General features: G+C 40.0%; 1 protein-coding gene across 3 annotated transcripts in view; it reads right to left on the bottom strand.

Annotated features, from left to right (window-relative positions):
• The window catches only part of SLC39A9 (solute carrier family 39 member 9), a 66,800-nt gene that overhangs the window by 12,232 nt on the left and 30,713 nt on the right, over positions 1-23,855 (bottom strand). For 2 of the 3 annotated variants that reach the window (XM_023182728.2, XM_023182737.1), the window contains exon 3: positions 8,469-8,666. In XM_023182728.2, coding sequence (XP_023038496.1) covers positions 8,469-8,666 — 198 coding nt within the window. Of the gene's footprint in view, positions 1-8,468; positions 8,667-8,762; positions 8,904-23,855 lie in introns of all 3 variants that reach the window. The other variant, XM_023182747.1, reaches the window with a different exon arrangement.

Genomic DNA, 23,855 nt, shown 5'->3' on the forward strand with positions numbered 1-23,855 from the left:
CAAAAACAATGACTTCAGAGATAAAACAGGAAGAAGGATAAAGGAACACAAGCTACATTTAATTCTCTGTATAGGATTACAGGGCACTACCGGGCCCACACATTTTACTTTTTTAGAGACAGAGTCTTGCTCTGTTGCCCAGGCTGGAGTGACATGGTGTGATCATAGCTTACGGCAGCCTCGAACTGAAGTGATTCTCCCTCCCATCTCAGTCACCTGAGCAGCTGTGACTAAAGGCAAGTGCCACTACGCCTGGCTAATTTTTAAAGTACTTTTTTGTAGAGATGGGTCTCGCTGTGTTGTCCAGGCTGGTCTCAAACTCCTGACCTCAAGCCATCTTCCCACTTTGGCTTCCCAAAGTGCTGGGATTACAGGCCTGCACCATTGTGCCTGGCCTGCCAATCACCATATATATCTTTAGAATCAGGTTTTTTTTTTTTTAAAAAAAATCATTTGTTAAATGGAAATTTCTTTCAACTTACTGAGGAGGAAAAATTTTATTTTACATATTTAACATGTTTACATTTACATACATGTTTCAAAACACATAGAAGTGAAGTGGCCATTTCATTATTTTCCACATTTCTCTTTGGCAGATCAAGGATTCTGAGAAAGTACGGAAGAAAGATACCCTGACAGAAGGCTAGCTTTGTACCAGCTCAGTCCCCTCCCTCTCTCCCTCCCTCCCTCCCTTCCTTCCTTCCTTCTTTTTTTTTTGAGACGGAATCTTGCATTGTCACCCGGGCTGGAGTGCAGTGGCGCGATCTCGGCTCATTGCAACCTCTGCCTCCCAGGTTCAGGTGATTCTCCTTGCCTCAGCCTCCCAAGTAGCTGGGATTACAGGCACCCGCCTCCAGGCCCAGCTAATTTTTTTGTATTTTTAGTAGAGACAGGGTTTCACCATGTTGGCCAGGCTGGTCTCAAACTCCGGACCTCATGATCCACCCGCCTTGGCCTCCCAGTGCTGGGATTACAGGTGTGAGCTGCTGTGCCAAGTCTCCTTCCTTTCTCGCATAAGCAAACATTCACACATGTACACACACACACACACACACACAAACCAGGATGTCAGAGAGAAACTAGAGCCACTCACCCCTTCCCAGGATCAGAAAACACAGAAAAGGTTATTAACTTCTGCAGTTACTCTGTTCTTGAACTCACAACACTGTCCTGACCATGAATAAGGTCAGGTAGGAGAAACTTACAAAACTCCCTCAACTATAGGTTCACAAGTGTGAAATTCGACCATTCTTGTTTCTCTTTCTCTCCCTTTTTTTAAGACACAGGGTCTTCATCTGTCACCCAGGCTGAAGTACAGTGGCACAATCATAGTTCACTGCAGTCTTGAATTCTTGGGCTCAAGCAATCCTCCCATCTCAGCCTCCCAAGTAACTGGGATTACAGGCACATGCCACCATGCCCAGCTAATTTTTAAGATTTTTGTAGAGACGGGGTCTTGCTTTGTTGTCCAGGCTGGTCTCAAACTACTGGGCTGAAGCAATCTTCCCGTCTTGGCCTCCCAAACTGCTTGGGATTACAGGTGTGAGTCACCACGCCCAGCCTACTTCAAATTGAAACTGGCAAGAATCATAAGAAACATGTCTTGGAGCCCAGTGTGGCCAACTATGTAATACAGCCAGAGTCCAATACCACCCAACGGTGCTTCTCATTTGCTGTTTGGAATAAGGCATATGAATAAAACCACTTATTCCTATGTCAACTTTCCAAGATAAGATTTTATTAAAAAATATAACTCTATGGGAAAAAAAATTAACACATAGTAAATACAAGGAGATTAAAAATCCTTCTAGACCAAAATTAAAATTTTGTTTTGTTTTAAGCTCAATCCCATAATTTGTTTAAACCCTAATTTGGAAATAATTTTAAACCTTCAGTAAAGTTGCAAGAATAGTTATAAAAAATCCATACATCCTTTTCTCAGATGGACCTACTGACTTAACATTTTGCCCCATTTGCTTCATCATTAATACTCATGCTCTCCATACACACACACATTCTTTTTCTGTAACATTTAAAAGTAGCACAAACACATCAATAACCCTTTATCCCCAGATACTTCAATGTGTATTTTCTAAGAGAAAAGATACTTTCTTACATAATCACAGTACAGTTATCAACACTGACACTTTTTCTAATTTTCTTGCATATTGTAATTTTGTCAACTGCTCAATAACGTACTTACTTCAGGGCATGTTTCCTTTCCAGGAAGGCTCTGGTAGAGAATCACACATTTCACTGCTATATGAAATAGCAACTAAAGAGTTGTAACTCTTTAGTCTCTTTTCATCTGGAACATTTCCTCTCCCTTTGACTTTTATGATATTGCCATTTTTGGATAATATATTCTCTTCCTTTCTTGTTTTTTTAGTAATAAAAAACTTTTTTGTGTATGTCCTTAGACTATGGGTTCCTGGATGAACTGTTATAAAGGTGATGATGCTTCTCAGGGTATCACATCTAGAGGTGCAGGATATACATCTGCTGCTCACTGGTGGTGTTAATTTTGAATTATATCCTGGACATTGCCAACATTATCTCGTGGATAGTCAGATTTTGTTATATTCCTCCAAAGAGTGACTTTTTTGTTTGTTTTGCTTTAAGCAACTTGGTTGGATTAAAACTGCAAACTGTCTTTTGGGTTGCTGCTCAATTTTCAGTTTAATTTTGTGTGTGTGTGTGTGTGTGTGTTTTGTTTGTTTTTGAGACAGGGCCTCCCTCTGTTGCCCAGTCTGGAGTGTGGTGGTACAATCTTGGCTTGTTGGCTCACTGCAACCTCCCTGTCCTGGGCTCAAGCTACCCTCCCACCTTAGTCTCCTAAGTAGCTGGGACTACAAGCGCTGGTCACCACACCCAGCTAATTTTTGTATTTGTTGTAGAAAAAACGTCTTGCCATGTTGACCAGGCTGGTCTCAAACTCCTGGGCTTAACCCATTCACCCACCTTGGCCTCCCAAAGTCCTGGGATTACAGGCATGAGCCACTGCAGCCAGTTCAGTTTAGTTCATAATTATCTTCAGTTGAGTTACCTCGAGTCTGCCCATGAAAGCATGGTTCAGGGTCAGCTAGAGACCGAGGCAGTTCATATACAGAATTTGGGGGTGAGTTTCTCTTCTTTCTAGGATTCTCCCTTATTTTCAGTGCTGTAACCACTGAAACTCCTGAACTCTGTCCTCTGGTTCTTCAGTCTAGAAAGATTGAGTTTTCTATCAGAGCTTTAGCTGTCCCACAGGGGGCTGACTACTAAAAGCAGTAAAAATAGGAAATGCACCCTGTTCCAAGTGCTGACTCCCCTCCAGAATTTGCTTGCTTTGGGTCGCTCTCCACTGTCTTTAGCTTGTGGTTTTTTGAATTCTGTCCAGCGTTTTTAGTTACCTGTAAGGAGGCTGATCTGACAGCTTACTTGGCCATATCAAAAGCAGAATGCTTATGACCTTAATTTTGACTATCCAATCAAGGTATTACCTGATTTCTTCATTTAGCTACTTCTTTCCCCTTGAAGCCAATAAGGAAATAAAAATTTGTCCCCTACATTTAACATTCATTGATGATGCGTGCCTGAGTCAACCTTTACTGAGGGTTGCAAAAGTGAGTATTTTTCCAACTCCAGCACTCTTTCCACATTTAACAATTGGCATTAACCATTCTACTACAAGCAAATGCGTGCTCTCTCTTTCCCCATATATATAATATATATTTTATATATATTATATATGTATTGTTAATTATATTATTAATTATAATATATATTATATAATATATAACATACATATTATATATCAGATGGGCTCATGGATTCCCATTTTTTTCTTTTGTTCTTTTTTTTTTTTTTTGAGATGGAGTTTCATTCTTGTCTCCCAGGATGGAGTGCAATGGCACAATCTTGGCTCACTGCAACCTCCGCCTCCCAGGTTCAAGCAATTCTCCTGTCGCAGCTTCCCCAGTAGCTAGAATTACAGGTGTGTGCCACCATACCTGGCGAATTTTTGTATTTTTAGTAGAGATGGGGTTTCACCATGTTGGTCAGGCTGGTCTTGAACTCCTAACCTCAGGTGATCCACCCACCTCAGCCTCCCAAAGCACTGGGATTACAGGTGTGAGCCACCGTGCCCAGCCAGATTCCCATTTTTTGAATGGTTTATACTTTATTACTGTTCTTAATTATGTTGGTGCTCAACTTATCCCAGATGTGGCCAGTGGGAAACCTTTTAAGAGGGTTCCTATATCCTAAGACATGCTCCCATCTTCTTCCTTCCTTCTGTTTTTTTCAGTACTAGCTGTTCCAAGCTCACTTGTACTTACCCTGCCCCTGTCCTAGAATCAGTCCTGATTCTTCTCTGAAGAGCCCTGGCATGCTCATGATAGTGGGATGTCTTTAGTTCTAGGCCCCATCTCCAGACACAGCTAGGACATACACACACACACACACACACACACACACACACACATGTATATACAAATACATACACATAAACAAATACATTTAGAAATCCCGAGTCCAATACCTCCAATTCCAATCCATCCCTATAGGGGTTCTTTCTTGCCTTGCTCCACTCCATACTTGTGTGTTCCTTCTTCCACACTTAGAACCCTGACTCCACCAACATCAACACGACCCATTTACTCAATCCTATAAAACATCTAAAGCAGCTTCAGAACAGTTCTGCCCATTCCATTACAAAACAACAATAACAACAACAACGAGTTCAGTATTTGTTTATAGTTTTCTCCCAGCTCTACCCAAGACTAAACATATACAGTCAAATACCACATTCATAATTTACTTGAATTAGTTTTTTTAAAATCCCTTCAGTGTGACTGTATTATTCATTTGAAATACAATTCATCTGTTGTATGGGAGTTAATGCTCCCATCCGTATTGGTTTCATTCTATTTTTTGAATATGTAGAATATTAACATGTTTCCAAAAGTCAGAACTATACCAAAAAGGCATGCTCAGGGGAATATCATGTGCTCCCCAAACCTTCTGCCCTCTCATACCCTCCACCCCACCCCATGCAGTTAATAAATATCTTTTGTTTGCTAGCCAGTTCTTCTGTTTCTTTTTTGTAAAGATTAGTAGATACAGTTGACCACTGCACTGAACAATGTGGAGGCTGGAGTGCTGACCCTCTACACAGTCAAAAATCCACATATAACTTTTCACTCCCCAAAAACTTAACTACTAATAGCCTGCTGATGATCAGAAGTCTTAATGATAACAAAGTCGATTAACATATATTTTGTTATATGTATTAATACTCTATTTTTACAAAAAAGTAAGCTAGGTAAACGTTATTTAAAAATCATAAGAAAGAGAAAATATATTTACTATTAAGTGGAAATGGATCATCATAAAGGTTTTCATCCTCATCATCTTCACACTGAGTAGGCTGAGGAGGAGGACAAGGAGGAAGAGGAGCGGTTGGTCTTTCTGTCTCAAGGGAGGCAGAGGTAGAAGAGGTGAAGGAGGTGGAAGGGGAGGCAGGAGAGGCAGGCACACTCGGTATAACTTTTATTGAAAGAAAATCCATGTATAAATGGACTCACACAGTTCAAACCCATACTGTTCAAGGGTCAACTGTATGTTTTTCTTATTTCCCCTTCTTTCTTACACAAAACATAATATATGCTAGATGATCATTACATTTTTTGCTTTTTTTTTTTTTTCCATTTAACAATACCTCCTGGGAATCTCTCCCTATCAGTTCACAGATACCTGAATCTTTATTCTTTTATTAGTTTTTTTTACAGCAACAGGGTTTCACACTGTCACCCAGGCTGGAGTGCAGTTATGCGATCATAGCTCACTGCGGCCTTGATTTTCAGTTTCAAGTAATCAACCTACCTCAGCCTCTCAAAATGCTGGGATTAAAGGGGTGAGCCTCTGTGCCCCGCCTGAATCTTTATTCTTTTCTACAGCTACATGGTACTCCATTATGCTACAAACCATAGTTCATTCAGCCAATCTCCATGACTGAACATTTAAGTATTTTCCAATGATAAATAATGCTGCATTGAATAATCTTGTGCATACGTATTTTCATACTGGAGCTGTATTTGAGTAAATCCCTAGAAGTGGGATTTTTGGTCAAAGGGTAAATACATATGTGGTTTTGTTAGATACTGCCAAATTCCTCTCCATGGGCACTGTACCATTTTGCATTGGCACCCCAATATATGAGTGCCTATTCTATCACAGCTTTGCCAGTCGGGTGTATTGTTAAGCTTCTGAACTTTTGCCTGACAGGTAAGAAATGGTATCTCAGCATAGCTTTGATTTGTATTCAAGTGAAACTGAACATCTTTTTATATGTTTAAGGGCCATTTTAATATCTTATTGTGATTATCTGTTCATGTCTTTTGCCTGCTTTTCTGCAGATTTTTCTGTTGACCAAAGATTCTTAGCCTGGGGTCTATAGAGGTGAGTACAGGTAGAATTCAGGGGATGTCTGTGACTTTAACTTGAAAAAAATGCATTTTTATTTTTACTAACCTCTGAAATTTAGTATTTCCTTTATCTTTTTTTTTTTTTTTTTTTTTTTTGAGATGCAATCTTGTTCTCTTGCTCAGGCTGAACTGGAATGCATTGGTGTGATCGTGGCTCAATGTAGCCTCAACCTCCTGGGCTCAAGTAATCTTACCACCTAAGCCTCCTGAGTAGCTGCAACTACAGGCATGCCCCATCATGCCTGGGTAATTTTTTTTTTTTTTTTTTTTGTAGAGATGGGGTCTCAGCACATCTCCCAGGCTGGTCTTGAACTCCTGATCTCAAGTGATCCTTCCCCCTCAGCCTCTCAAAGTCCTGGGATTATAGGCATGAGCCAACACGCCTGGCCACATTTCCTTTACTTTTATTATCACTATTATTTTTGAGACAAGGTCTCACTCTGTCACCCAGGCTGGAGTACAGTGGCGTGACCTCGGCTCACTGTAGCCTCAACCTCCTGGGCTTACGCATTCCTCCCGCCTCAGTCCCCCTAGTAATGGGGACTACAGGTGCGCACCACCATGCTCAGCTAATTTTTGTATTTTTCTGTAGAGACGGGGTTTTGCCATGTTGCCCAGGCTGGTCTCAAACTCCTGAACTCAAAAGGATCCGCCCGTCCTGGCCTCCCAAAGTGCTAGGATTACAGGTGAGTCACAGCAACTGGCCCTGCATTTCCTTTAATTATGAATGTAGACAATAAACCATAAGCAGTATCAGCACTATCTTTACTGCCCAGTAGAAATCAGACTGTAGATTATCTTTAAATTATTGTTTTCACTCATCACTACTTTAAGGACTTAGAGAACTGCTGCCACGCTGCATGACTACAGCTTTCCTGTCTGCAGATGCTCATGTGGCGGGGCTGGACAACGATCAAGTAGCTCTGCATCTAACAGCCACTCAGCCACCAAACAGCAACAGTCACAGGGCTCTCCAACCAGGGACCAAGATATTTATGCCGCTTTCCAATATTTCCTATCTGCAAAATTCCCTGCTGACATATCTGAAAAAAGATGTCTACAAATCAATCCTTGGAGAAGTTTTATAACTCTCAAATTTATTTCTATCACCATGGGATCAAAGTGTATCATGTATCAGAATACTTTATTAATATAAATTGTACGAAAAATGTTGACCTAGCCAAAGATGAATTCATTGATCTTAAAACAAAATAGTTACTATGACTGAAGTTAAATTTGAAAAGTCTTGGGGAATTCTAGTTGTCCTTTAGAGAAGCTTATGATTCCTTAAAAAGCAAGCTACAAATGCGTTTAGGTACATTTGTAAGAAAATACCTTTGTAAACCCAAGATTTTCTACACCAATAACCAACAAAACAAAAACTCAAAATCAACCAGATGTTTAACTTGACACACATGTTGCCTTGTTACAGACTACCTCATAATTTAATGTTCTTAAGCCAAGCATATTATTACGTAATAGCTAGCATACTAATGTCCTAGAAAATAAAATTCAACTCTAACTTGTTTAGGATTTAAATGTATTATCTCATTATTTAATGCACTGATAAAGATATACATTACTATATCACAAATTTGTTCTGTTGTTTTAGTAACTGTATTTCAACATAGGTGTTTTCTCTGTGATCCTAGGTACTATGTTTTATACATTTAAAAACAATATTGCAATAAAAGGTCCACAGTCTTTAGACTTCCTAAGGGCTCCATAGCAGAAAACTAAGTTAAGAACTTCTGCCCTAGACTCTCAACCAAATGTGGCAGCTTTAAGACAAGCAAAGTAATAAACCAATAAACACTTATTTGTGCCACATGCCACAACTCACTAGCTCTCCCCACTTAGTTAAATGTTCACTAGAACCCAAGGAAGACAAGAGTTTTAGCACTAAATATGGCCACCAATACAGACTGAAATATTTGATCATTTTTAACTTTCTCAACTGCAAATGTATTGCACTGCCCAGAAAGCCTTGGAGCCACTCACCGTCAGTAGGATGCACATGGGAGTTACCAATCTGGTCCACCAGCAGCATGAAAACGAAGCCCAGTACGAGGGAAACACCAATATAGGCATGCAGCTGTGTGTGGTCGTGGCTGTGCTCATGTTCATGGACAACTGATTTTTCTGCTGCTTTGTCTGATGTAATCACATCATGTGTTTCACTCGCTTGGTGGTGTTTTCCTAGAGCAGAATAAACCATAAAGAGAAAATATGTTTTTCCCCTAAAAACATTTTCATGTAGGAGTTTCCATTCTTTGTATTTCAAGCTCTACTTACTTTACTGTAAAGACATCCACTTTCTATATTGTAATCCAGCCAATCATTAACTCCTTCAACTTAAAGTTCATGATGAAAAAATTCCCAAATGTCTTCTGCCTTTGGCATGCAGACCTTCTGACTGCCTATTATTCTCACAACCTGGGAAGTGGAAGCAAATCACCATGCAAGAAAGCAATCATATTCCCAAAGGGACACCATCCCCAAATATTCCTCTGTCTGAGAAATTCATGCCAATTTCACCAGAAAATACACTGTTTTATTCTGATGAAAATAGGCAAATGAAGAGCAGTAACAATGAAAATAATTGCAATCAAATTCATCTAGTTTATACCTAGGCTGATATAAAAATTTCAAATAAAGAACAAATTGAGTAGAAAATTTTTAGCTTTATAAAACATCAGCAGACAATTGCCAGCAAGAAACCAAAAGGGCAGAGCAGTTTAAGAGGCACACCCTTCAGTCTAAATTCAGTTCTAGAAATATGGAGGATGGGAGACTCTGAATTGCAGTAAATGATACCTGGCCAGTTGATAATCCCAGTTTACAGTAACATATTTGTCACTTAAAACACAAATGCTTCAAGGCCAAAATGCTTACCTTTGCTGTATTTCATGAATAGAGAATAACATACTAGATATTTATAATTTATAATCAGATTAAGCAGTTTAACTAACCCTTTTTAAAAAAATTGAGACAAGGTCTCATCTTTCACCCAGGCTGGAGTACAACAGTGGTGCAATTATGGCTCACTGCACCCTCCACCTCCCGGGCTCAAGAAATCCTCCTACCTCAGCCTCCCAAGTAACTGAGAAACCACAGGCAAGTACCACCATAACCAGCTAATTTGAAAATTTTTTTGTAGAAATGGGGTCTCCCTATGTTGCCTAGGCTGGTCTTGAAATCTGGGGCTCAGGTGATCCTCCCACCTTGACCTCCCAAAGTGGTGGGATTACAAGTATGAGCCACCGTGCCCAGCCTAGAGACCCTCTCTTAAAAACAAAACAGGCCAGGTGCAATGGCTCATGCCTGTAATCGCAGCACTTTGGGAGGCCAAGGCGGGCAGATCACGAGGTCAGGAGATCAATGCCAACATGGTGAAACCCCATCTCTACTAAAAATACAAAAATTAGCTGGGCATGGTGGCACATGCCTATAACCCCAGCTACTAAGGAGGCTGAGGCAAAAGAATCGCTTGAACCAGGGAGTCGGAGGTTGCAGTGAGCCGAAATCGCATCACTGCCCTCCAGCCTGGCAACAGAGTGAGACTCTGTCTCAAAAAAATAAAACAAACAAAACAAAACAAAACAGTTTCACAAAATAATATCCAACCTTACAACAGTTACAACGCACTCTACTGTTTCTTTTTTTTTTTGAGACGGAGTCTTGCTCTGTCGCCCGGGCTGGAGTGCAGTGGCCAGATCTCAGCTCACTGCAAGCTCCGTCTCCCGGGTTTATGCCATTCTCCTGCCTCAGCCTCCCGAGTAGCTGGGACTACAGGCACCCGCCACCTCGCCCGGCTAGTTTTTTGTATTTTTTAGTAGAGACGGGGTTTCACCGGGTTAGTGATAGACAAAGCCACAGATAATCATACCTCTATAAAGAATCTGACACATGGCATTCCTACAGAAGAGATAAAAATGAGTGAGATAATCTATATTGAGCCATGCCTGACAATAGCAGTTTTGACAATATATCACATTTATATTTTCATCTTTGACCCAATAGTCTACCTTCCCAAAAACACCAATTCTAACAGTCCAAAGAATTTTGAGATGTTTTCAGATTTTGGCTCCACAGTAAACTGCTGCATTACCCAATAACCTTTGAAGTTCTTAAAACTTGTTTCTATAGAGTTTTTTTTCACATGAAAAGTGATAATCATCTAATTCCAGTGATTTTAGAGCTATAATTACATATGAATAAGAGGTTCCTTTTTACATTAATTAGTATTTAATAACTGTATTTAATAATGCTTATTAAAGCATCAGAGCACTTTTTATCAGAGCACAGTATATCAGGGTTAACATGATATACTGAGTTCTGAAAACAATATATTATCATAATTATAGGTCCACAGAAGAATGAAACCATAGGCTGTAGTAACATGTACACAAACTTCTTTCTTGAAGTATGAAGAAAAGTTGGTTTGGTCTACAAGAAAGAAAGAGGGGGGCTGGGCGCAGTGGCTTATGTCTGTAATCCCAGCACTTTGGGCGGCTAAGGCAGGCAGATCACCTAAGGTCAGGCATTCAAGACCAGCCTGGCCAACATGGTAAAACCCTGTCTCTGCTAAAAATACAAAAATTAGTTATGCATGGTGGCAGGTGCCGGAAATCCCAGCTACTAGGGAGGTTGAGGCAGGAGAATCACTTCAACCCAGAAGGTGGAAGTTTCAGTGAGCCGAGATGGTGTCATTGCACTCCAGTTTGGGTGACAAGAGCAAAACTCTGTCTAAAAAAAAAAAAAAAAAAAAAAGGAGAAAGGGAAGAGGGTAAGAAAAGAGAGAGTACAGCAGCAAAAACAAAATTACAATGATATGTCTAAACTCATCAGTATGAAGATGTAAAAAATTTGGAGACAGCTTAGCTGAAAGGTAATATCATGGTTAAGTTACCTCACACATTTGTTTTGAGTTACTCTTCCCAGCACTTTGGGAGGTTGAGGCAGGTGGATCACGACATGGTGAGTTCAAGACCAGCCTGGCCAAGATGGTGAAACCCCATCTCTACTAAAAATACAAAAATTAGCCGGGCATGGTGGCAGGTGCCTATAATCCCAGCTACTCAGGAGGCTGAGGCAGAGAATTGCTTGAACCTGGAAGGTGGAGGGTGCAGTGAGCTGAGATCGTGCCACTGCACTCCAGCCTGGGTGACAGAGTGAGCCTCTGTCTCAAAAAAACAACAAAAAATTTCTTTAACAGGGGTATTAACATTTTAAATTTTAAAAGGAATGTTGGAGACATCTGATGCTGGCCATGTTAGAGTAAGTGCATTTTGACGTCAATCGCCCAATGATTACAACAAAAACTGGACAAAACACACCAAAAGACAGCTACTTCAGGACTACAAAACGTAAACAGCAGCAAGTGAATGGAAAGCAGAAAAAATTCTAGAGAGATCCTGTCCTTCTGGCCAGAGGACCAAGAAAAGAGGTTGCTAAGATGTAGTGAAGTACAGGAAAGTCTCCCCTTTTTTTCTTTCCTTCCTCTTTTTTCTTTCCTGGTCCTGCCTTTAAGGCAGCCCCAGTTGCAAAACTGCATGGTGGCAACAAAGGCAGTTAAAACCCCATCTTTCCGGCCAGGGCAAATAGAAAAAGGGACTCCAGTGGTCTGAAGTGTCTAGGGGGAAACCTGGTTATGCTGCTCTGCCTTTTCTGCTCTTACTTTCCTTTGATGGAAGCCCAAGTTACATGGAACTATGTGGTGGCAACACATGCAGTGTTGCATGCAGCCACACATGCAACACATGCAGACAAAACTCTAGAGAAACCTTGTCTTTCTTGACAGAGGACCAGGAAAAGGGGGTCTGTTTGCAAGAGAATGTGAAAGGAACACTTGAGAGGAAAGAGCTGAGGGAGGTGTTAATCCTATGTATAAATGGCACAAGTCCCAGGCTCACTCCTGAACTCAGTATACACAGGACATAGCCAAAGCAGCATTGTAAAGGCTTTGAAAACTCAGCTAAAATGAGAACCATCATCAAAAAAACAAAAACAAAAAAAAACAGAACTTTCAGACTGAATCTAAATAGGTTAACTTTCTGCTAAAACAAAAGAAACAAACATTCTTCAGAGATTTTGACAGGACTCAGATTCTCAAGTTATAATATTCAAAATGTCCAGCATACAATCAAATTATATGACATACAAAGAAACAGAAAATTCTGACCAATTACCAAGGGAAAAGACAATCAACCCAACCCATAGATCACTTAGATACCGGAACATTCAAAGCCGCTACTCGAACTATGTTCTCTATGTTCTCTAAGCTAAAGATAACATACTTTTTGAAAAATATTTTTAAAAAAATAGAGACTGTCTTGCTATGTTGCCCAGGCTGGTCTGGAAATCCCAGGCTCAAGTGATCCTCCCACCTGGGCTTCCCAAAGTGCTGGGATTATAGGCATGAGCTGCTGTGCCTGGCCTAAAGGTAAAAAATCCTCAAATAAATGAATGTCCTCAGCAGAGAAACAGAAACTGTAAAAAGAAACCAACTGGAAATTTCAGAACTAAAAAATATAATATCTAAAGTAGTAAATTCACTGGATGGGATCAATAATAAACTGGGAATGGCCAGACACAGTGACTCACGCCTATAATCCCAGCATTTTTGGAGGCCAAGGCAGGTGGATCGCCTGAGGTCAGGAGTACCAGACCAGCCTGGGCAACATGGTGAAATCCTGTCTCTACTGAAAATGCAAAAATTAGCCAGGCGCGGTGGCACACCCCTGTAATCTCAGCCACTTGGGAGGCTGAGGCAGGATAATTGCTTGAACCGGAGAGGCAGAGGTTGCAGCAAACCCAGATCACGCCACTGCATTCCAGACTGGGCAAAAGAGCAAGACCTTGTCTCAAAAACTAAATAAATAAAATAAAATAAAATAAAGAAAACAGTAGACTGCAAAGGACAGAGGAATGAATCAGGGAATCTGGCTACAATGGCAGAGGTAAGAAGTACAAATTAAGATCACATGGCTCACAAAGCCTAAAATATGTACTATTTGATGCTTTACAGAAAAAGTTTGCTAATCCCTGGTCTAAACACACCAATTAGAAGACAGAGGTTGTCAAACTAGGGTTTTTAAAAAAGATACAACTGTATGCCATCTGTAAGAAGTCCACTTTAAATGAATGGCACGGGCTAAAAATAAAAGGATAGCGGGGAAAGATACAACCATGATCAAGAGAAAACTGAGTAGTTATATTAAAATTAGATGAAGTAGACTTGAGAACGAGAAATATTATCAGGAATAAAGAGGGATATTACACAATGATTAAAAAGGTCAATTCACCATGGCATAGCACTCCTAAACATGTAGGTACCTAACCAAAGAGCTTCAACATACATAAAGCAAAAGCTAATAGAAATGAAGAGAAACAGATAAATCCACGATCATATTTGAAGACTTCAATACTCCCGTCTTAGTAACAGATAGAAGCAGAAAATCAGCAAAGATATAGAAGACCAATATTATCAAACAACTTGACTTGAAATTTACAGAACAAGAGAATGTACATTCTTTTCAAGTGTACATGGAACATTCCACAAGATAAACCATATTCTGGACCATTAAAAAAGCATTTACAAATTTGTAAGTTTTCAAATCATACTAAGTATATTCTCTTACGATAATAAAGTTAAACTCGAAATCAGTAACAGAATCAGGGACAAAACGAAGCAACCAACCAAATTTTAAAAAAACACCACTCAAAAATTTGGAAATTAAATCACACAATTCTAAGTAACACATGGGTAAAAGACGAAGTTGCATAAGAAATTAGAAAATATTTCAAACTAAATAAAGATAAAAATATAGCACACTAAAATTTTGAGATGCAAATAAAGTAGTGCTTAGAAAGAAATTTATAGCATTAAATTCTTTTTTCAGAGAGGGTCTTGTTCTCTCATCCAGCCTAGAGTGCAATGGCATAATCATGGCTCACTGCAGTCTCAACCTCCTGCTGTGTGTGTCACTGAGGCCACCTCATTTTTTTGTAGTCATTGCGCCCACCTCATTTTTAAAATTTTTTTTTTGGCCAGGCGCGGTGGCTCAAGCCTGTAATCCCAGCACTTTGGGAGGCCGAGACGGGCGGATCACGAGCTCAGGAGATCGAGACCATCCTGGCTAACACAGTGAAACCCCGTCTCTACTAAAAAAACACACAAAAAAACTAGCCGGGCGAGGTGGCGGGCACCTGTAGTCCCAGCTACTCAGGAGGCTGAGGCAGGAGAACGGCGTAAACCCGGGAGGCAGAGCTTGCAGTGAGCTGAGATCCGGCCACTGCACTCCAGCCCAGGCAACAGAGTGAGACTCCGTCTCAAAAAAAAAAAAAAAAAAATTTTTTGTAAATAGAGGGTCTTCATATGTAGCTCAGGTTAATCTCAAACTCCTGGTCTGAAGTTATCCTCCTGCCTTAGCTTCCCAAATTACTGGGATTACAGGCGTGAGCCACCATGCCTAGCCTAAATTCTTAGAAAAGAATAGGCCAGGTGCGGTGGCTCACGCCTGTAATCCCAGTACTCTGGGAGGCCGAGGCAGGTGGATCACCTGAGTTCAGAAGTTCAAGACCAACCTGACCAATATGGTGAAACCCTGTCTCCACTAAAAATACAAAAATTAGTCAGACATGGTGGTGGGCGCCTGTAATCCCAGCTACTTGCAAGGCTGAGACAGGAGAATTGCTTGAACCCGGAAGACGGAGGTTGCAGTGAGCCAAGATCATGCCACTGCACTCCAGTCTGGGCAACAGAGCAAGACTCTGTTGTAAAAAAAAAAAAAAAAGAAAAAAGAAAAGAAAAGAATTACATGCCTGTAATCTCAGCACTTTGGGAGGCCGAGGTGGGAGGATTACTTGAGGTCAGGAGCTTGAGACCAGCCTGGCCAACATGGTGAAACTGTCTCTACTAAAAATACAAAAATTAGCTGGGCATGGTGGCACGAGCCTGTAGTTCCAGCTACTTGGGAGGCTGAGGCATTAGAATCACTTGAACCTCGGGGGAGGAGGTTGCAGTGAGCTGAGATTGTGCCACTGTACCCAGCCTGGGTGACAGAGTGAGGCCTTGCCTCGGAGAAAAGAAGAAAAGAAAAGAAAGGAAAGGAAAGGGGAGGGAAGAGGAAAGGAGGGGAGGGAAGGGAAACTTCAAATCAATGAGCTTCACCTAAAGAAACTTTAAAAAGTAGGAGGAAATAAATCAATTATTTGAAAGACACAAACTTCCAAAGCATACTCAAGTAGAAATAGGTAACTTGAACAGTCCTATATCTATCTATTTAAAAAACTGAATTCATAGTTAATAACCTTCCATCATAGAAAACTCCAGGCCAAGATGGCAAATTCACTAGTAATTTCTAACAAATATTTATGGAAGAAAAATTATTGATTTCTAGCATATAAAAAAGAAGGGAACACTTCCCAAATCTAAGAGGCCAGCATTACCCTGATAAAACCATACATAGATGTTGTTAGAAAGGAAAACTACAGGCCAATATTCTTCATGAACAGAAACACAAAAATCCTTAATAAAATATTAGTAAATTGAATCTAGCAGCATATAAAAAGAATTATATACAATAACTAGGAGGTGAATATATGCAAGTCTAGTTCAACATCTGAAAATCAATCACTGCAATTCACTCCACTAACAGACTGAAAAAAGCATCTGATGAAATTCAACAACCATTCAAGATAAACACTCTCAGCACACTAGGAACAGAATGAAACTTCCTCATATCATTAAAGTGGCCATACTGCCCAAAGCAATCTACAGATATAATGTTATTCCTATCAAACTACCAACATCATTTTTTACAGAACTAAAAAAACTATTCTAAAATTCATATGGAACCAAAAAACAGAAAAAATAGCCAAAACAATCCTAAGCAAAAAGGACAAAGCCAGAGGCAACACATTACCTGATTTCAAACTACACTGTAAGACTACGGTAACCAAAACAGTGTGGTCCTGGTACAAAAACAGACACATATACCAATGGAACAGAATAGAGAACCCAGAAATAAAGCCATATACTGACAGTTATCTGATCTTCAACAAGTCAACATGGAGAACTCCCTAGTCAATAAATGGTGCTGGGATAGTTTGCTAACCATATGCAGGGTAATGAAACTGGACCGCTACCTTTTACCAAATACAAAAACTAACTCAAGGTGAATTAACGATTTAAATGTAAGACCTCAAACTATAAGAATCCTAGAAGAAAACCTAGGAAACCACTCTGGACATCAGCCTTGGGAAAGAATTTATGACTAAGTCCTCAAAAGCAATTGCAACAAAAACAAAAATTGACAAGTAGGACCTAATAAAACTAAACAGCTTCTGCACAGCAAACTATCAAGAGAATAAACAGACAACCTACAGAATAGGAGAAATTATTCACAAACTAGGCATCTGACAAAAGTTTAGTATCCACAATCTATAAGGAACTTTAAAAACTGAATAAGTAAAAGGCAATCACATTAAAAAATGGGCAGACATAAACAGACCCTTCTCAAAAAGACATATAAGCTGCCAACAAACATGAAAAACTGCTCCAAATCACTAAGCAGCAGAGAAATGCAAATCAAAACCACAATGAGATATCATCTTATACCAATCACAATGGATATTATTAAAAAGTCAAAAAACAACATGCTGGCAAGGCTAGGGAGAAAAGGGAACACTTACACACTGTTGGTGGGAATGTAAATTAGCTCAGTCACTGTGGAAAGCAGTTTTGGAGATTTCTTGAAGAATAAAACAGAGCTAACATTCAACCCTGCAATCCCGTTACTGTGTATCTATCCAAAAGAAAACAAATCCCTGTACCAAAAAGACACCGTGCACTCTTATGTTCATCACAGCACTATTCTGGATAGCAAGGACATGGAATCAACCTAGTTGCCCATCAACGGTGGACTGGATAAAGAAAATGTGGTACATATACACCATGGAATACCATTCAGCCATATGAAGAACGAAATCATGTCCTTTGCAGCAAGGTGGATGAAGCCGGAGGCTATTACCCTAAGTAAATTAACGCAGGAACAGAAAACCAAATACCACATGTTCTCACTTATAAGTGGGAACTAAACATCAGGTACTCATAGACATAAAGACAGCAGTAATAGAAACTGGGGACTACTAGAAGGGGAGGAAAGAAGACGGCAAAAGGTGAAAAATTATTGGTATGCTCAGTGCCTGGGTGATGGGATCATTTGTAGCCCAAACCTCAGCATCATGAGACAGACCCAGGTAACAAACCTGTACATGTACTGCCTAAATCTAAAATAAAAGTTTAAAAAAAAGAGAGAGAGAGAAAAAGGGAATCCATAAAAAATCTATACCTAACCTTATATTTAATGAAGGACTGAATGAAAGTAAGGCAAGAATGCTCATTTTCATTCCTAATCAATCTCATAATGGATAGTCTAGTCAATGCAATAAGGAAGGTTAAAAAAAAAAAAAGGCAGCTAGGAAAGGAAAAGGCTAAGTTGTCCCTATTCACAGATGACATGATTATTTATGTAGCAAATCCCAAGGAATCTACAAAAAAGCGCCTATACGAAATGAAATTTCTTATACTAGAACTTCCCATATGCTAGAATACTAGACATTGAAAACATTATAAAAGTAATATTTACAATTACTAAAAACCTGAAATATTTAGGCATAAATCAATAAACTATCTGCCGATCTGCATGCTAAAATTACAACACTGATGAAATAAATCAAAGAAGATCTAAATAAATAGAGAGATATACGGGGCTCATGGATTGGAAAATACAATATTCTTAAGATGTCTCTTCTCCCCCAAATTTATAGATTCAACTCAATTTCAGTTAGAATCTCAGCATGATTTATTCTATAGATATTTGACAAGCTGATTTTAAAATGTTTATCGAAAGGCAAAGAAGTTTACGGAAAGCCAAAACAATTTTGAAAAATAAGAACAAAGTGGGCTGGGTGGGGTGGCTCCTGCCTGTAATCCCAGCCAAGGTAGGAGGGTCGCTTGAGGCCAGGAGTTCAAGATCAGCCTGGGCAACAGAGTGAGGCTGTCTCTATAAAAAGTTTAAATAATTAGCCAGACATGGTGGCATGCACCCATAGTCCTAGCTGCTGGAGAGGCTGAAATGGGAGGATTGTTTGAGCACAGGAGTTCAAGGTTACAGTGAGCTATGATCACGCCACTGCACACTCCAGCCTGGGTGACAGAGTGAGACTCTGTCTCAAAAAAAAAGAGAAAACTAAGAACAAAGAAAGACTCCACTACTTGATTTCAAGATTTGCTATAAAGCTACATCAAGACAACATAGTACCAGTAAAAGGTAAACATACAGATCAATAAAACAGAATAGAGAATCCAGAAATAGACCAACACGAACACAGTTAATTGATTTTTGACAAAAGTGCAAAGACAATTCAATAGAGGAGGGATGTTTTTTTCAACAAATGGTGTTAGAACTACTGAACATCCACCCATATGCCAAAAAATGAACTTTCACCTGCATTCAAAATTATATCAAAATAAATCATAGAATTAAATGTAAAACTGAAAATCATAAAAGTTCAAGAAGAAAACAAAAGAGATAGTATCTTTGTGAATTTGGGCTCAGCAAGGGGTTTTAGATATGACACCAAAAGCAAAATCTCAAAAGAAGTAACTGATAAACTGGACTTCATCAGAATTAAAAACTGCTCTCTAAAAGTTACTGTTAAGAGAATGAAAAGATAAGCCACGAACTAGGAGAAAATATCTGTAGAACATATATCTGATAAAGGACTTGTATCTAGAATATATAAAGGATTCTCAAAACTCAATAAGAAAACTCAATTTTTAAAATGAACAAACTGTTTGGTATCACCACAGAAGCTGTAACAATGGCAATTAAGCATATGAAAAGATGTCCAGCATCATCACAGGGAAATGCAAATTAAAACCACACTGAGATATCACTACGCTGCTATTAGAATGGCTAAAATAAAAAATTAAAACAAAACAGACAACACTAAGTGTTGACAAGGAAGGGGAGAACTGAAACTCTCATCTATTATTGATGAGAATGCAAAATATTACAGTCATTTTAGAAAGTTTGTCAGTTTTTTAATGAAATTAAACACATATTTGTCATGTGACCCAGCAATCCTACTTGTAAGTATTCTTTCGTCTTGCTCTGTTGCCAAGGCTGGAGTGCGGTGGCACAATCTCAGCTCACTGCAACCTCTGCCTCCCAGCCTCATGCAATCCTCCCACCTCAGTCTCTCAAGTAGCTGGGACTACAGGTGTGCAGCACCACGCGTGAGTAATTTTTTGTAAGGACAGGGTTTCACTATGTTGCCCAGGCTGGCGCTTGTAAGTATGCAAGAAGAATAAAAACTCATGTTCATACAAAAACCTGTACATTAATAGTTACTTTATTCATAGTCACCCAAACCAGGAACCACCCACATATATGTCTTCCAACTGGTGAAAGAATAGACAAATATGGTTCATGCAAACAACGAAATATTACTCAGGTACAAACTATTGATACACAGAACAATATAAGGGGACTTCAAAAAGCTTGTGGAAAAATGGAATTAAAAGATTAAAAAATTTAAAACTATAAACTTTATTACTGAACATAAGCTCTATCAAGTGTGAGACACTTTTGTAAATGATGATACCAGCTATTTAGTTCACCCCTAAATAACTGAGGGTCCTGGAAATTTAATCATGTCAATGCAGTCTTTTTTACATTATTAACCAAAGAAAAATGGGTACCTTTATAGATTTTAAGATTAGGAAACAAAAAGAAGTCGGAAGGAGCCAAATTAGGACTGTAAAGCGGGTACCCAAAACTTTCCTGTTGAAAAATCTCACAAAATTGCCCTTGTCTGATGAGAGCAATGAGCAGGAAAATTGTTGTGGTGGAGGACTCTCTGATCAAGCATTCCTGGTCATTCTTCTGCTAACACTTTGGCTAATTTTTTAAAAACACTCTTATAATACGCAGATGTTATGGTTCATTGGCACTCTAGAAAATCAACAAGTAAAATGCCTTGCACATCCCCAAATACTGTTGCCAGTGACTTTTGCTCTTAACCGATCCACTTTTGCTTTGACTGACCACTTCCAATTCTCAGTAGCCATTGCTTTGAATGTGGTTTGCCTTCAGGATCGTACTGGTAAAGCCATGTTTCATCTTCTGCTACAATTCCTTGAAAAAAAATGCTCCAGGATCTTGATCCCACTTGGGTCCCATTTCCATTCAAAGCTCTGCTCTTGTCTGCAGCTGATCTGGGCACAAACCGTTTTGGCACCTACTGAGTGGGAAGTTTGTTCAATGTAAAATTTTCAGTCAGAATTGTGTAAGCTGAACCAATTTACAGAGCTATGGGGCTGGCTAATTTTTGTGCTGTTAATTGTTGGTCTTCTTTAGTTAGGGCATGAACAAAATTAATTTTTTCTTTGAAAATAGGTGTAGGCCGGGCGCGGTGGCTCACGCCTGTAATTCCAGCACTTTGGGAGGCCGAGACGGGCGGATCCACCCTGTTAACCATCCTGGCTAACACAATGAAACCCTGTCTCTACTAAAAAATACAAAAAACTAGCCGGGCGTGGTGGTGGGCGCCTATAGTTCCAGCTACTCGGGAGGCTGAGGCAGGAGAATGGCGTAAACCCGGGAGGCAGAGCTTGCAGTGAGCCGAGATCTGGCCACTGCACTCCAGCCTGGGCGATAGACTCTGTCTCAAAAAAAAAAAAAGGAAAGAAAATAGGTGTGGATGGTCTCCTGCTGCAGGCTTCATCTTCAACATCATCTTGTCCCTTCTTAAAACAAGTTAGCCATTTGTAAACTGCTGAGTTCTTTGGGGCACTGTCCCCATAAACTTTTTTTTTTTGAGACAGAATCTTGCTCTGTTGTCAGGATGGAGTGCAGTGACGTGATCTTGGCTCACTGCAACCTCCACTTCCTGGGTTCAAGCGATTCTCCTGCCTCAGCCTCCCAAGTAGCTGGGATTACAGACATGCGCCAGCACGCCCAGCTAATTTTTGTATTTTTAGTAGAGATGGGGTTTCACCATATTGGCCAGGATGGTCTCAATCTCTTGACCTCATGATCCGCCCACCTTGACTCTCAAAATGCTGGGATTATGGGCGTGAGCCACCACACTTGGTCCCCGTAAACTTTTTGTAAACCATCAATGATTGTACCATTCTTACACCCAACCTTCCCCATAAATTTACTGTTTGTTCTTGTTTCAATCTGAGCAGAATTCATGTTGCTCTGATATGGGCTCTTTTCAAACTGCTGTCTTAACCTTCTTAGTGCTTCTAAGTAGATCCTGTTCAGACATGTTATAAAGAGTTAGCGCAAGCTTATTTTAATGCAAAAAAGTTTTTTGAAATCCATGTATAGTTTTTCCATAATAAACATTTTCCCTTCATATACTGACCCTCAAATGCATTATGCTAAGTAAGAAGCCAGACCCAAAGGTTACATGATTCCATTTATGACATTCTGAAAAGGCAAAACTATATAGACAGAGATCAGTGGTTGCCAGGGGTTGGGAGTGGAGAAAAGATTTTATTACAAATGGACAGCACAAGCATATTTTTGGGGATGACAAAACTATTCTGTATCTTGATTGCAGTGGTGATAACATCACTCTCTATGCATCTGTCAAAACTTGTAGATGTGTACACCAAAAAAGTGAATGTAAAATATATAAATGAAAATATTTTTTAAAAAATTTAAATGACTTAGGGCTGGAAACTAATCTATGATGGAAGGTTAAAGAGAATGTTTATTTTCAGAAAAGACCTATAAAGCACTTTGTAATCTGTTTTCAAATGACACCATAAAATTATTCTGGCTGGGTACAGTGGCTCACATCTGTAATCCCAGCACTTTGGAAGGCTGAGGTGGGCGGATCACTTGAGCCCAGGAGTTCGAGACCAGCCTGGGCAATATGGTGAAATCCCATCTCTATTAAAAAATCTGAAAACTAGCTGGGTGTGGTGTCATGCGCCTGCAGTCCCAGCTACTTGGGAGGCTGAGGTAGGAGGGTCACCTGAGCCTGGGGAAGTCAGGGCTGCAGTGATCACACCACTGCACTCCAGCGTGGGAGACAGAGTGAGTCCCTGTCTGGAAAAAAAAAAAAAAAAATTATTTTGGGTCAAAAATCAGGAAAACTGAAAATAAGGGAATGCAACCTTTGGTGTTATTTTATGTGTGTGTGTACCTATGTGTATATATGTAAACACATGTATACAAAGTATATATAAGTATATATACTACACACACATATACATACACACACACACAAATGTATGCGTATATATTGGTTTTTGTCCACAGTTCGTGGTTCATAACTTACATAGCCCTTGTTGCAGTCTTTTGTTATACTGTTGGGTGTGGTAGGCCTCAAGAGCAGGCTTCCGACCTTCTCCTGCCCTCTTTTCACCTGCCCCAAGGCAGGACTTGGGGTCTTAAGCTCCCATGAGAGGGTACGATCCTAAACCCTGTGGGGAGGAATGCTAACATCTTGAAGCTTCCGTAAAAACCCAAGAGGACAGGGTTCAGGGAACATCTGGCTAGCTGAACACATATCAGGGCTGACAGAAAGGTGAAGAACTCATCCATGTGCCAGGAGGGTGGTGCACCCCAACTCCACAGGGTCAGAAGCTCTAGCACCCAGGACCCTTCCATACCTTAGTCTTTGTATTTCTTCATCTGGCTGTTTGGCTGTTTATCTGTATCCTTTAAAATATCATTCTTAGTAAACTGGTAAATGTAAGTGTTTCTCTGAGTTCTGTGACCCACTCTCACAAATTAACTGAACCCAAAGACAGGGTTGTGGGAATCCTAACTTTAAGCCAGTTGGTCAGTTCCAGAGGCCCAGGCTTGCGATTGGTGATGGGTGAAGAAGGGAGCAGTCTTGGGGACTGAGTCCTCAATCTGTGGGATCTGACACTGCCTCCAGGTAGACAGCATCAGAATTAAATTAAATTGGAGGACACTTGGCTGGTGTCCACTGCCTGGTAGTGGGGAGATATCTCATGCATCTGGTTACAGAAGTTTTCTTCTGTGTTTACGATTGTTGTCATGTGAGAGCAGAGGAAAAATATGGTTAGAGAGAGTTTTTCTCTACACACAACCTAACACATGGTAGATAATTTTAGTCTTAAACTACACCTGGGCTGGGTGTGGTGGCTCACACCTGTAATCCCAGCACTTTGGGAGGCCAACGTGGGAGGACCACTTGAGCCCTGGAATTGGTGACCAGCCTAGGCAACAGAGGAAGACTCTATAGCTCCAAAAAACAATAAAACATTAGCCAGGCATAGCAGTGTGCTTCTATAGACCCAGCCACTCAGGAGGCTGAGGCAGGAGG

This window comes from Piliocolobus tephrosceles, chromosome 6, assembly GCF_002776525.5.
Source record: "Piliocolobus tephrosceles isolate RC106 chromosome 6, ASM277652v3, whole genome shotgun sequence".
NCBI classification, from domain to species: domain Eukaryota; kingdom Metazoa; phylum Chordata; class Mammalia; order Primates; family Cercopithecidae; genus Piliocolobus; species Piliocolobus tephrosceles.